This window comes from Olea europaea, unplaced genomic scaffold (assembly GCF_002742605.1).
Source record: "Olea europaea var. sylvestris unplaced genomic scaffold, O_europaea_v1 scaffold2766, whole genome shotgun sequence".
NCBI classification, from domain to species: domain Eukaryota; kingdom Viridiplantae; phylum Streptophyta; class Magnoliopsida; order Lamiales; family Oleaceae; genus Olea; species Olea europaea.
Genome location: NW_019246113.1, coordinates 44,674 through 60,715, shown reverse-complemented (window position 1 = coordinate 60,715; position 16,042 = coordinate 44,674). Strand labels below are relative to the sequence as shown.

The 16,042-nt window shown below is 32.6% G+C and overlaps 2 protein-coding genes across 2 annotated transcripts; one reads left to right on the top strand and one right to left on the bottom strand.

The window, feature by feature from the left end:
• Nucleotides 1-2,704: 2,704 nt before the first annotated feature.
• LOC111383819 (outer envelope pore protein 37, chloroplastic-like) lies at nucleotides 2,705-7,385 on the top strand. Its single transcript, XM_023007979.1, has 6 exons — nucleotides 2,705-3,131; nucleotides 3,961-4,050; nucleotides 4,692-4,871; nucleotides 5,178-5,272; nucleotides 5,495-5,615; nucleotides 7,101-7,385. The coding sequence occupies exons 1-6, from the start codon at nucleotides 2,763-2,765 to the stop codon at nucleotides 7,230-7,232; spliced, it is 987 nt and encodes a 328-aa protein (XP_022863747.1). The 5' UTR covers nucleotides 2,705-2,762; the 3' UTR covers nucleotides 7,233-7,385.
• A 6,092-nt stretch (nucleotides 7,386-13,477) lies between these two features.
• Nucleotides 13,478-14,839, bottom strand: LOC111383818 (malonyl-coenzyme:anthocyanin 5-O-glucoside-6'''-O-malonyltransferase-like). Its single transcript, XM_023007978.1, has one exon. The coding sequence runs from the start codon at nucleotides 14,837-14,839 to the stop codon at nucleotides 13,478-13,480; it is 1,362 nt and encodes a 453-aa protein (XP_022863746.1).
• Nucleotides 14,840-16,042: the final 1,203 nt, after the last annotated feature.

The window sequence follows — 16,042 nt, the reverse complement described above, 5'->3', positions numbered from 1 at the left end:
AGTTTACAATAGAATTTGATAATGAGTTGATAGTATTCAATTTAAGATTTATTACTCGTAAACAATGCTTTTACTTACTATATTATTACTTATCAATGATCTCGTACTTTTGCGAGATGTTATTGATCAGTGTTAACAATCTTGATGTCGATAGACATTTTTAGTTTAACTATCTATTGGCAAGGATTCCTAGCCAAATGAAAAGAGAGATTGCAGCATATGCTAATTCTTTTTTCGAGCTATATTCTAATTCTAAAAATGTAAAACGACGTGCAACTATTAAATGTAAAAAATCTATTTCACAAAAACAGAAAATATATTCAACATTTTCATTAATAGTTCTTATAATCTCCATTAATAGCCGATCATACTACATAAAATTATTGAAAATAAACACCTAGTGTCCGTTTCCTTAATAAAATACTTCCGTAAACTCTTTATGCAAAACCTTACTTCACAATTGAAATATCAAAAGAAAAACGAAGCAACATGTGTTCTTAAATATGACTACAATAACATTGAAAGGTTAGCAAATCATGCTATAATATACAATACACCTTTCAAAGCACGTGACATACTAAAATCAATGATCTAAAAAATTTTTGAGTTTCTTTGTTGAAAAAAAAAAAAAGAAAAGCTCTAATTGCGCTTTTATAGAGCAATGAAATTTTGAACTAGAAATCTCTTCCCCGTGATGCCCTAATTCAGGGGGACCCGGGGGGGGGGGGGGGGGGGGGGAAGCTAATTTAAAAAATTCAAAATTTGTTTAAAATCACCTTAGTTCAATATTTTTTTTGTTCAAATCCTAAGTGATATTGACCCAAATTACTTCAGAATTTACTAAAAATAAGAAGGGTAATTGGCACAAAACGTCCTTACCTTTCAAGTTTATTGTGGAAAACGTCCCTACCTTTCATTTTTTGGCACTTTTGCCCTCATTTCAACCTTTCTTTGCGCTGGACGTCCTTCCGTCCATATTCCGTCAGTTTTTCCGTTAAACATTCGGGTAATGGGCACAAAACGTCCCTACCTTTCAAGTCTATTGTGGAAAACGTCCCTACCTTTCATTTTTTGGCATTTTTGCCCTCATTTCAACCTTTCTTTGCGCTGGACGTCCTTCCGTCCATATTCCGTCAGTTTTTTCGTTAATTAAATACAAAAATATTTTTTTCTTTCTATAAACAAGGGTAAAATTGTCCTCACCCACTTCACCCTTTTTTCCCGCCATCAACTTAGTCCATAAGTAACAGTAGTAGCAACATGAATCTGAAAATAGTTTAAATGATTAAGTTAAATAAAGAAAAAATATCGTGAACACATTATATTTCACAATTCCACAACTACTGTTGTTGTCATCTTGTGTCACTGGAAAAATTTAGAAAGACATATTAAATGGGTAGTCAATTTATAATGAGTCAATTTAAAATGAGCCATTCATTTTCTCCATTGAGCCAAAAAGAGCCATTCACCATTTTGGCTCATTATAAATTGACTACCCATTTAATATGTCTTTCTAAAATTTTCCAGTGACACAAGATGACAGCAACAGTAGTTGTGGAATTGTGAAATATAATGTGTTCACGATATTTTTTCTTTATTTAACTTAATCATTTAAAGTATTTTCAAATTCATGTTGCTGCTACTGTTACTTATGGACTAAGTTGATGGTGGGAAAAAGGGGTGAAGTGGGTGAGGACAATTTTACCCTTGTTTATGGAAAGAAAAATGTATTTTTGTATTTAATTAACGGAAAAACTGAAGGAATATGGACGGAAGGACGTCCAGCGCAAAGAAATGTTGAAATGAGGGCAAAAATGCCAAAAAATGAAAGATAGGGACGTTTTCCACAATAGACTTGAAAGGTAGGGACGTTTTGTGCCAATTACCCTTTAATTAACGGAAAAACTGACGGAATATGGACGGAAGGACGTCCAGCGCAAAGAAAGGTTGAAATGAGGACAAAAATGTCAAAAAATGAAAGGTAGGGACGTTTTCCACTATAGACTTGAAAGGTAAGGATATTTTGTGCCAATTACCCAAAATAAGAATATAAAAGAGGTGATGAAATGGATAGGGATTGCCTCACCCATTCCCACCTCAAGTGGGGATGGATAATCATAGGAGCGTCCTGTTATCCCTAATTGTCATTTACATTAACGAAACTTTATATTAATAAAATACTTATTAGTATATGAAAATATTTTTATAACTTCGTCCTTATTTATTGACCATTATTTGATAAAAAAAAAAATTTAATAGTAATATTTAGAAGAAAGTGAGGGTAAAAAAGTAGAATTTTTTTTTTGAATTTATATACAGTATATTTTATTGTATTATTGAAAATGAGTATTTAAAAAAATTTAAATAATGATTTTCAATAAGAGACTTTAAATTCCATTAAATAATAAATATAACATTTATACAAAAAGACTTTTATATTTATTTGGTCAAACAATCAATTTAATACTCACGACACTTTGTAAATTCATAAGCAAATAATCAATAATTATTTATTAAATTTATATTGTCAAAAGCTCTACTTTAGTTACCGTAGTTGTGCTAAAGCGGACATTTAATTATTTGTTACAATGAAATTATTTAAATTTTTGATTATTTTTTAACTAATAATTAGAAAGTTATAAATATTTACATCAAAGAAATTCCATATTATATTTTTTTCTTAATATATATTTCAAAAAAAATAAAAAATAAAAAATCCAATTATCACTCCAGAGTGCAAAACAACCCCGAAAGCAACACCAATGGTGGAAGTAGATTCCGACGCTCTATCTCCGCCGTCACCACCGACAACCGCCGCTACAGTGGCGACCAACAATAGGGGTTTCGGGGAATTTTTCCAGTGGCGCCGGCCGAAACTCCGCGTGACGACGGAGTATGACAGCGAGAGCTCGGCGTTCCTGCACAAGGTCTCCTGCAAGTTACTGGACAATCTTGCCAAATTCAAGCTCTCCTTTCAGAACAATAGCAAAGGCGAAGTTTTGGAACCCCAAATTTCGTTTATCTCGAAATACTTTTCACTGCACTACGATCTCGAAGAAAGCGATTCTCTACTGAAGACGTCTTTTGACGTCGCGCCTGGGCTCCAATTCAGAACTTCCCACAGAGTCAAGGTCTATCTATCTTTTAGATTCTTCAAATTGTTGGTTATACATACTATCTGAATACATATAAATATATATAATTGTGTTGACTTTTCTGAATTTTGAAAGGTGGTTTTTTAATATATAATCTGAGAGGATGAAATAATTTCTTTGCCCATTCTAATATAACTACTGAATAATTTGTTGCTAGTTGAATAGGTCAATACCCAGGGACAATGTTATGCAGTCATTTTACTTTATTGTTGGATGAATTCGGCATCCCAAAAAAAAAAAAAAAGGGATTAGTTTTTATGTTGTTATGACAAATTTCTTTGTTATTTTCACTTTTGTCAAAATTGATGGTTGCATTTCGCTTTACTGCTCATGGTTTTGAAAGAAAATGTTACAAATTCCTTACCGTTCCAATACTATTTTTGTTAATTTACTTAGCTAATTTTCCGGGATTGTTATGTTAGTCAACACTAGTTTAAATAAAGGCACTGCCTACTCTGTGAAATTTAAGGTATTTTTACCCACCAAAAGATTTATTTCATGAAAGGTAGGTTCTTCACTCTTGTTCTCTGAATTTGGATTAGAACTTAGGAGTAAACAGGTAGATTGATTTTAGTAAAATAGAAACATTGATAAAATATAATGATAAAATGACTCATTTTGGGTAGTACAGTCATATTAACATCCATGGGAAAACAATATTTTGTTTTAAGAATGAAAGATGGAATAGTTTTCTAATCATTTTAAAAGAGCACAACAATGTGTTGTTTTGCAATATAAGGTATACCTTATACAATCCTATGTCCATCCATGCTCTTTTGTTTACATACTTCTGTAAAACTTTTAGGCTCAACAAGGAGAGGTTGCAGTGGTTGCAGATCTTGGGACTCCGGCCTACAAAATTGAATTATCTTCTGAAATTCCATCTGTTGGCGTGGTGAGTATATTTCATTACATGATTTCTTTAATATGCGTGTGTTATTTAAATTGAGCCAGATGCTGCAATTTATCCTCTTGATAGCTATTTTTATTTTACCTTAGTAAAGAGATGAAACACCTTAGACTCTTTTTAACTTCAATACTAGTATCTTTTTAAAAGTTTATGGACTTTATATGCAAATAGTCATACTTATCGTGCTACATATTGAAGTATCCTTAGTTCCTCAATTCATTCCGTGACGCTAAATTGCTATCTTGATTAGACTGGTCTTTTCTATTTCTTTCCTTCTCTCTTGTACATGGCTTGTGGCATTCTAGTCTTTTCCTGCCTTTTACATTTTTTATGATGGACCTGGCTTCAATTGAGCGATTTCAGCAATCCAAGCAGCCGGTGGAATGAGTCCCTCCTTTCCAAACTTGCACGCTTTGCTGGTTTTAGGCTCTGAAATCTATTTTGTTGGCTGCCAGTGGAAGATTTTTTTGATATACATCTCAAGCATCTTTTATATTGTCGTTTTTCTGATTTCTGTCATTCTACTTGCCTTCACGCATTACTGTATATTCTCTTCTTTTCATTGTAAAATATGACCAGGGGAATTTAAGTTTTCATACTGCATTATGTCCTTTTTGGTGATGCAGCCAAGAGCAACCTTGAAATTTCCTCTTGGCGAAGTTTCATTTGAGGAGAGAGAGGAGGATGAAAAAGAGGAACAGAAAAGAACTCTATCTGTAAACGGGATTGTTAAAAGCCATATTCTGAATGGAGTTTGTACTGCTCAATACCATGAAGAAAATTTGAATTTAAGATATGCATACAAGGTAGGTTCTTCCTGATGTCCTTTCCAAGAAGGATATTATTCTTTCTTTCTTTTCTTGTTGACTTTGGCAAAGATTTATTATTATGGTTTATTTGACTGACAATTGTTTTAGGATCTTTTGACAATTTTCCCCTTTCGTGTTTGTTTTCAGAGATTTCTTCCATCTTAATTTGCCCATCTGACTTTTATCAACTTTGTTTAATTTGTTGATTGACATTGTTCTTTTATGCATAGTTCTAAGTTCAACTATTGTCATCCTAAAAACTGATTTCCTGGTGAGTTTATTTAAGGAATCTATTTGTTGTAGGATGAGCAATTAACGTTCATTCCCAGCATTTCTCTGCCTTCAAATGCACTATCATGTGCATTTAAACGGAGATGCAGTCCTTCAGATAAGTTGAGGTGATCTCTCTGTCTCTTCTCTCTGCCAACTCTTAGCTGTGACAATGAAATTTTTTTCAGTTCCATTAAAATGTCTAACATAAATTTTTGATGCTCTCAACATCCTGGAAGAGCCTTTTAAGATACCCTTTTTTTTTTTCCCATGGAACTATCATGGTAAACGACATTATGTTGACTAGACGAAAGGTAGTGATCATAAACTTTATTTATTTGTGTTGTCAGTTACTGGTACTACTTTGACTCAAACAATTGGAGCGCCGTGTATAAACACACAGTTGGGAAGGACTACAAATTTAAAGCTGGTTATGATTCTGATGTGCGACTTGGATGGGCTTCTCTCTGGGTAAGTTTCTAATTCTATCATGCTTGACTTTGCATTCTCAGTTTTTTGCTTCAATTTGCGTAGTCCTTTATTTTTCATGTCTAATGACATGGACCAGACATATCCCAAACCCTACTCGCAGTGCCTGCATTTTTACTTTCTCTTCTAAATTTCGTTGAAACTAAGATGCTACTTTATCCAGGATTTCTTTCTACATTTGCGCAATCATTCCCCAAGGAAAAATCATGGCCAATAGTCTAATTTCCCCTTAAGAGTTTGCCAAGCAAGAGTCTGTTGTCCTGTTGTTAGTGACTGCAATGAACATATGAAACATCAATTAGGAACTTCTTGCTGTTGAATCAGCATGGTTGAACTTACACATTCTTCTTGAATTTGTTAGTTTTCATTAGAAACGGTGAAAGCTCTTTAGAGTTTGTGAGAAGTAATTATCTGATGTTGGGAAAGTGATGACAAAAATTATCAGTGGTGCTTTTGGCCAAGTGCCCAAAGAATTTCATCCATTTAATGGGTACAGAAGAGGAAAATGTAGAGCAGTTGAGTCACTGCTATGCCCTTCAACTGAGAGGTGCACCCTTTTTTAGTGATATAGTGGATCTCTCATTCTCGATTACGGGCTTACTACTTCCAGAACTGGAACTGACTGACTGGCTACACAGACGGGAAGGTTTTTTTTTTTTTTTTTTTTAAGGCGCCTCTAGCTTTCAGCTGCAACGAAGCCAAAATAGATTTGCTGAGACGGAAAAAAGGATATCAAATTTCTACCAAGATAACTGGAAGTTCAGCATTCAAATCAGGTTTTTTTCACCTTGAATTTGGTCAAAATATGAGGAATTTTTTACTTTTCGTGGAGGATTTGACGAATCAATTTAGATAGTCCTTTGTGGCTCTGGTGGTGACTAGATTAACGCGTTATTGCTTCAAGAGAAAGTCTCATTGAAGTTCACCATGAATCTTTAGGTCCTTATTGTGAGATTTATGGACACCATCTAATAGTAAGAAGTATAAAAAAGAAATTCTTGAAACCAAAGTTGAGTATGGTTGAAGCTTTGGAGCCCCTTTTTTTTAAAGCGTATACACTGTCATAGATATAAATGTCTTTCAATGACTTGCTTTCTTTAAATTGAACAACTGATGTCTGATGCAATGTCATGTACCTTTTTTCCCCTTGCTTTCTCATTTTTATCAACCCTTACACGGGTTAAAAGTAACAGTGGTAACTAGAAATTTTAGTGTAATTTTGTTTGGGTCACTAAACTTCATTTTATTTCAATTTGATTGTTAAACTTGACCATAAAAAAATTGTTCAGGGATAATTTGTTCATTCCGTCCATGCATATTAGTTTGACTGACAGGAAAGGCGAGTCAGTCATACTAAAGGACATTACAGGAGTAACCAAAGTAAAACAAAGTTTGAGTTTAAGCAAAGAATTTGACATCTGTTTTTGAGAAACAAAATTTGATGTGTAATAAACCATATGACTCCAGGTTGGAGATGAAGATGGCAAAGCAAAGACAGCTCCCATGAAGATGAAAGTGCAATTCATGCTCCAAGTCCCACAAGATGATATCAAATCATCTGTTTTAATGTTTCGTGTCAAGAAGAGGTGGGATATATGATTCTGTAATAATTAGGGTGCCTTGCCATATTTTCCATTTGCTCTGTGTTGTAATTACCTGAAATAATTTATTTCTCTGTTTTTTCCTTCAACTTCTGTTAGACGAACCTTGTCTTCAGTCCTAGTAATCACAGATGCATATTTTTTTGGGAAACTATGTTTGATTATAGAGATATAAAGTAGATCGTGTGCGTGCTGGCATATCATGCTTATCCAAGTTTGGCACAATGACATTATATGAGAAAAACTCAATCCCAATTGAATGATTTCGATTAATATCATTGCATATTTTGATGTTCATTTATGTTTATCTTTCAAAATAAGATATAAAACTATATATTTTACTTTTTATGATAGTCCTCATTACATTTATGTCTATTAAAGGTCCATTAATTTGCACATATTTATTGATTTTTAAAAATATTATGAGTAAATAAGTTATTTTATGTCCTTTCAACGGATATTATGGATGGAACTGTTATCACATTCGTGTTACAAAAAGAAGTTGATAAATAAAAAATTTAAGACCTTAAGTGCAATTAAAATAGTCATTTTAATCTATGGTCTCTGAACTTTGTTACAAATTATTATTTGCTCATCAAAACTTAAAAAGTTATCTTTCGTTTACTGAACTTTGTTATAGATTATTATTTCTCACTCAGATTTAAACAAAGTTACCATCAATCATCCATATCATTTCCATCGGTGTTACCTACAACAAAATTTAGTGAGCAATGAGTAACTTTTTAAAGATTGACGAGCAAGAAATAATAAAGTTTAGTAACCATTAATTAAATTAACTCAATTAAAATATAGTGCAAAAAATAAGAATCACTGGAGATATATTATACTATCTTTTAGTCAATCTATCAAGTTAAAAATGATTTCAATTGAACTTCCTATTTGGACATTGATTATTATTATTATTATTTAAATTCAAGATTTAAATGATGTTTCTTTGTTTTGGTTTTTAACTCAACTTTTATTGTGAACCAAACGGCAACATGACAGCTTGTTTGACGAAGCTCAAAAAGCTTGCTTAATAGTAAATTAATTACAACAGTAATTTGTAGAATAGCCAAGACAAAATTTGATTTTTCCTAAATATTTCATTTCACATTCAATTTTCAAATAATTAGTGATTTTATTCATTCTTTAGGAGTTCCAACTAAATTTAAATAATCAACATACACTGTCATAATTTCAAATCAAATATTTATTTTCTTTATGAAATGTATGTATGTGTATATATATGTATGTGTATATGTATAATTAATTTTAGGTCTTTGTGAGAAAGCTTGAATTACAAGTCGGATTTTATATATTGTAATTTCATTATTTATTTCTTTTCTGTACAATAACAAACTTGTATTCTATGGGTTTTACATTTTCAAGTATTCGAACTATAAGTCCAAACATTTTTTTTTATAAGGAGTTCAATTTTGCTTGCACGACTTCTTTTCATTTTTTTCAATCATTTCTATGTTAAAGTCTTTAACAAATTGTGGTTCAAGATTTTCATTTTACATAATATCAAGAGTTACGTTGAAGAAGAAAATATTGTTTATAACAACATTATTTCGTTTCACATAATTTATTGAAATCTCATTAGTTTCGAATACTTGTTGTTCTTCAGGAACCGTATTTTCAGTATTTAATTGATCAATTTTTTCTAACGTTATTTTTTCCAAAGTTTTTGGTTGGCTTTTCTCTTGTACTTTTCTTTTTCGAAGTACAGAGTCTTTTGAACCAACTGATTGACCACGCTTCTAATGTATTCGAGATTCATTTGCTACATCAGATTTTCTTTCAAAGACATAAGCTTTTGTTGAAGTATTTTCTATTTGTATATATGAATTTGTCATCTTTCTTGTGTCAACAAATACATTAGATAATTGATTTGCAACTCTTTGCAAATGAATAATTTTTTAACATCTAGCTCACATTGATTGCTATGGAGATCAAAGTGAAATAAAGTTGTTTCATTTCAAAAAAATTACTTTATTTTTCAGGATATAGTTTTATCTCTTTCAAATTTGTAAAAGTCATTTCATTAAAATAACAGTCTGGCAAATGTACAGCAAATAGATCACCCATTAAAGGTTCAAAATACATAATAATGGATGGTGAACTAAAACCAACATAAATTCCAAGTTTTCGTTAGGGACCTTGTACGTTGTGGGGGATGAAATAGGGACTTGGATAACACAACTAAAAACTCGTAAGTAATGAATGTTAGGTTTATAACCAAATACAAGTTGTAAAGATGAATATTGATAATAGACGGTTGGTCTTATACAAATCAATTATGCAACATGTAATATGGTATGACCCTAAATAGAAGTTGGAAGTTTTATTTTCATAAGTGATGACCTAATTATAAGTTGTAGATGTTTAATAAACGACTCAACTAAACCATATTGTGTATGAACATGTACAATTAAATGCTCAATAACAATTTTAATTGACATACAATAATCACCCAATGTGTAATCGGGAAATTGAGCTCGTAATTCTATGATTTAAGCAAGTAGTCATGAAAGAGGCCGTTCTCGAATCCATTTACAATCTCGAGTTTTCTAGACACATAGCACTTTCGCTTGGTCCTAAGACGGGTGGCAAAGAATTGTTGCACGCTTCAACTCGGCTACTGAAGAAGGTGAAGGCTGGGCGAGAGATTGGGCCAACTTACTGTTTGTTGCCATGCAATAGTAGAAGCTTCTAGTAAAGGCTACATTCCTAGTGGAAAAGTAGGTAGAGTTGGGACCATCTAGTAGATGAATCAATTAATATCATAAAATAACAAACTGGTTTTCATATATCTCCATGAATTCTTCCAAGAAAGTTGGAGATTTAATATTGATCTCTGTAGTCGAAGGTTTAATGATTAACTTACTTTTTGAACAAACTACACATAGATAATCATTAAGTAAAAGAATCTTATGATTCTTTAAAAGATGCCAATGTAAGTTGTTTATTATTTAACGTAACATTATAACTGTTGGATGTTCAAGTCGATCATGTTAAAGTATAGAACTTTTTGGGTCAATGAACTTCCAATTCATGATAATATTTTATTCAATCATTTTTATAAATGTATAATACGTGCCAAATGAGAGTGTATGAAGTTTTTCTTTTATCTCCTTTTGATCAGATACAAAAAAAGTTATGCAAAGATATTTAATATTATTTTCTTAAATCATCTCCATGTGACATCCATTGTAGTGGATATTTTTAAAAGTATGCAAATTTCTTCGAGATTTGATAGAATAAAGTGCATTGTCAATATATAATTTTGTGTTATTTGGTAAAAAAAAATATAAGTTCTTCTGAAGTCTTCAATGATTTGTCGATATTTGATGTACCCGATATCATATTAACATTATTTTTTGCAAATGTTAAGTTTAAAAAATATTTTTATCTTGAAAAATAGTATGCGTAATTACACTATCAATCAAAATAGGTATCTTGACAATCTATCATTAACCTATAAATATAACAAAAACATATTTTTAAAAATTTGAATTTGTATTCAAAAGAAGTAAATATAATTCAATATTATGAAAATAACGATGCGTAATAAAGTTTTAAATTTTTACAAAAAAAATTCAGACTAAAATTTTAAAACGAAGAGAAATACTAAAAACATAGAAAATATACTAATCTATATCTTCATCATGCAACCCTCATTCAAATGGTCAATATTACTATTTGAATCAGAAAAGAAATCAGAAACATTCAAATGAGTCATATCAAATAGATCATTATAATCGACAAAATTTGTCTCCCCATTTTCTTTTTCCTTGATAATTTTTGATAAAGATCCACAAAATGATTTGTCGTACGACAAGGTGCCCAATGCTTTTTCATTCCACAAGTAAAGTAACTTTCTTTGTGCTCTTTCTTAGATATGTTACTTTCGTTTACTTGTGCATTTTGAAATAGTTGTTTTGTTATTGATAACTTTGTTGATTATTTCGTCTATGATTTATTCTACGTCTATGTCCAAATTCGTGTTCATGTCCATGTTATTATTTTGATATTGTATTTGTTTCAGACAATGACACAGAACCAATTGAATGTAATAAATGATTGTTCATCAGTAGTTTGTTATTTTGTTCAACTACAAGCAAACAAGAAGTGAGTTCGAGTACTTTTGCACCAACGCTCACAATATTGCTGCTACAGTAGCGCATTCGAGGCATGACAGGTAAAAAATGTTTTTTACAACATACCTTCATAAGTAACTTTTTTCTCCACATGAGGTCAATTTTTAACTATTTATTAGAACATATTCTAAATAGTTCAAAATTGTACTCACTAATAGTTTTAAACTCTTACAAAAAAAGGTGCATTCACTCATAACAAGCTTTAGGGAGGACTATAGTCCTCTTATGACCAAAACTTTTCAATCAAATTTTTCCATGAACTTGAGGATCTATCACTGTGAGGTATTCTATTTTCGATCCATCATAAAGATGATAACGAAAGAAAATAAGTGCTTTTGCACGATCTTGTATGAATTCTTTGTTTTCTTCTCTTATTGTCTCTCTGAGACCATTTGAGATAATATGAATATCAACATCGAGGACCCATGACAAATAGTTTTTGTCAGATATGTCAAGTGTAGCAGACTCATGTTTTGTGATATTTGTTATTTGATTAACTATACAATAAAGCAAAAGAAATACAATTGATTTTGAACATCATATAATAATTAATCAAGTAATCAATGTCAACATGAAATACTATTTAAAATGATATATTCTTCGAAACACGTGTTGCTTCGGGAGTATTTTGTATATTACTATTATTTCTTAAAGAGCAATATGTCAATATTTTTCTGAAATATTTAAAATTATAATGTTGTGCTATTTCAGGAGCAACAATAAAAATATTTGTAATAGACATGTCTACTATTATTCTTATTTTTGAAATATTAATTATAATTTTACGATTTTTTTTTGAAATATTAATTATAATTTTGTTTCATTTCAAGAGCAACATAAATAAAAAATATAATATGCATGAATCGCCCAAGCTTAGTCAATATTACCAAACGCATATAATTACAAAATTGAGTGGGGGACAGCAGCTGTATTCATCTCAAAATTTTATAAAAAATTCTTGAATGTAATCATTACAAATATTTTATTTCCTTAGTAATCATTAATAAATTATGCATGGCTAGTGGTGTGACTAACCTAGCATAGATAATTACAAGATATGATATAGACTTAAAGTACCATGAGTGCGGTCAATTAAAGGAAACGAAATGATTGCGTATGCTGGAATTCCAGAGTGTAGTAAATTATAAAACCAAAATCTATTATGCCTTGAATTGATTCTTGGGTACATTGATAGATGAACAAGAATTGATAAATGTGTTAGACATATATAGAATTAAGTTTTCGTATTAAAAATGTGTTATGAAAAGATAGGAGAAAAGAGAGAGAGAGAATAAAAGTCATTAGATTTATGTGTATTTTATTGGGAGCCAAACCTCTATATTTATATTGAGATTATAGATATAATGATAATAATTTCTAAGGCTGTAGAGGTACAATTATTATTCATTAATAAATTTACTATTTACAATATTTTCAACAATCATCCAATAAAATATTGTTATATCATGTGACAGATGCACTGAGTCGAAGGCTGATCTAGCCAATATGTGCTGAATGGCCACTCTTTCATGAAACAAAGTTGCTACAAATACAAGATCAACTTAGAGCACTTATGGAGAAGGATCCCACAATAGAGTATATGGTTGACCTCGTCAAGCTGCGCAAGACTCGTGAGTTCTGGCTAGAAGTGGGACTTTGGCGAACTGAAGGAAATCGCACATGTGTACCGATCGAAGGGTGGGAGTTGAGAATGCCCCAATAGACTTTGGGCAAGATATCCTAGAGAGGAATGCACTTATGCATTGTGACCTATGTGAGGGCTGCTCAGATATGTCATAAGTTAAGACAAACGATAAATAAATAACCTAATTAAATGGCATCATCGTCTATCTTTGTTCAAGTTTTTAATCATCCTACAAAGAAGCATGGTTTCATAGAATTAGCCTCCAATTGACATTATAGGAAGAAACGTATTCAACAACTTGCATGGTTTATTGTAGTCTGAATGAGAAATTTTGTGATTCCCCACAAATGCTCAGAGTTTGCTCGTGGAGAATTTACAAATTCAGATCCTAATATTACCAATGAAAATAGTTGGAATCTTGAAGCTGTAAATTTAAGGTATTAAATTTCCAAGAACCTCGGTGAATGTCGTTGCAAAAGAATCGATGCTAATCTTTGGTCTGGACAAACCAATCTCTAAGCCTCCCTCAGGCTCCCTGGATTTGCAAAAGGATATGGCTCCATCGCCGTCTATAAAAAGAGCTTCGAATTTCTTTGGCCGTCCCCATCCATAATCTACACCGTAGAAATCAAATCTTGGTGATCCCGCCACCGAAAATTGCCGCTTTCCGATCAATTCTTGGAACTGGGCAGTCAAATTCTGCACATCATGCAATATTCCCTTCTCATTAAACACGGTTTGGGCAATGGCCAGTCCAATTGATTCTGCTGCAATAAAAAACCCATCATTTCCCTTCAATTTTCCATGACTCGATTTCGCCTGGAGCACAGGTACTACGCAATTGCCAAAGTATGTAGCTGGCAAGGGGGGATTCAATCGCGACCTACAATCTGCCACAAAATTGAAATGCTCCACCTCATCATCCGGCACCATTTCCCCGGACTCTGTGGCAGATTTTGCTAAACAAATCCAGACGAGGGCACAAGCAACCGTGAAAGAGGATACATGGGTTGCTGATTTCCGCTCGGACAATACTAGTTTTTTCAGCTTTTGGACATCTTCTTCCCTGAGAACAAATGTTGCCCGGAATTTATTGGTTGGTGGGTTTATGAGCGGAGGCTCCAAAGAGTCGCAATCCTTCAATATTAGGTCCCAATATGTTGAATCCAGTCCGTTGAGATCTTGAACGTTTGTTCTGTCAAATAATGGCAGCGAACAATATTGACTATCTCCATTGAATCTGTTGATTGAAGCCCATGACTGTATAAAAGATACGACTGTACTTGCATCCCCAATAACGTGATGGTTGGTGAATCCAAAACATACGCCATGTTCTGGAAATACAGTTACTTGCAAAGCCAAGGCCGGAACTCGAATAGAGTCGGAAGAACTGGTTGCCGGTGGCAATTGAGGGACATAAGAATAGAATTCACGAGAATCCCTTTGATGATTTCCGGTAAGGTTATTGAAATCAGCACCGGATTCAGAAATTGTTAAAGAAACAGAATCCCCAATTGTGTAAAGAGAAATGGGCATGCCGGAGATTAAAGGGTGGATAATTTTGCCAGCTAGTGGGAGAAAATGCTTTAAAGCGAGGGAGAGAGATTGTTTGAGGTTGGGAACAATGGTGTCCAAGAAACGGGACTTGGAAATGGGAAAATCAAAGAAGAGAACACTCTGATTAGGAGGAAAATCCCACCATATCAAATCGAAAAATACAAGAGGGAGTGAAAACTCAATTGCTGCATCGGGTGGCGGGGTAACTTCACAGTGCTCAAGAACGGTGGTGGCCATTGCCGTCGGGGCTTCAAGTGACTGAGGTTGGAGCATTGGATGATGTGCTTGATTTAACTCGCCAAAATAATAAGTTGTGCTAGCAAAGTTGGGAGAGTCTAGAATTTTACTTGATCGATACTAGTGATCGCAAAATGGCTCGTGTGCTTGTTGCCCATGGTTCGGCCAGTAAAAAGTTCAAGTCGGCCCGACTGGAGGCTCGATGAATGGGTCAAGTCCCAACTTGGGGTGTCGGGTCGAGCCCAAATTGACCCGTGTGACTTGTGGACCGACTCGAAATTTAAGGATTTTTTTTTATTATAAAAGTCTGCCTAAACGAAGGCAATAGGCCATGGGAGAAAAAATATCAAGTCGGATCGACTTGGTAAGGCTCGAGCTAGCCTCGAGCCAAAAAAAACTTGACCTAAAAAAACTCGAGCCAAGCTGATACTCAATTTTCGGCTCCTCGAAAAGTTTTTAAAGTTTTTTTGACAAACTTTTCGATGAAATTGTTGATTATGATTACTTTTACTATTTTACAACAATAAAACTAAAAAAAAAAAATAGATGACCAAAATATTTCTCTTTCAATTAACTATTAGGGTCTGTTTGATTACAAAATGAATAATCAATTAAATGTGTTTGATTTGTATAATTTTTCACCTGAAAAATGTTGAAATTTTGGATCTTTTGATATTCGTCTGACTTTGTTTTCCATGAAAATTGTCAATTAAAAGAATATAATTTGTCACAATTGTGGATAAAATTTATTTTCATTGCCGAAAATAAAATAAAAAAAAAAAGTTGGAAAACACTTTTCCAGTAAAACCAAAGGAAAACAAATTCCTTAAAAATCAAGAAAATGGGTCACATGGGGGTAGGGTGGAAAACCAATTCTGTGGAAAATTCTGTCCATCAAATAAGACATTTGAGTGGAAAATGGAAAACATGGAAAATGGAGTGTATCAAACAGGCCCTAAGGGTCCATTTAATTGCAAAGACGGAATTTAATTGAATTGAAAATGAATTCCAAGGAATTGAATTGTTTAGAAATTATTTTCCTGGGAATTGTAAATTATTGTGTTTGATTGGTATAATTTTTCACGTGAAAAATGTTGAAATAAAAGTATTTTTTGGTGTTCGTTTGACTTTGTTTTATATGAAAATTGTCAATTTAAGAGACATATTTTACTGGTATTGGGAATCAAATTTGTTTCCATTGTC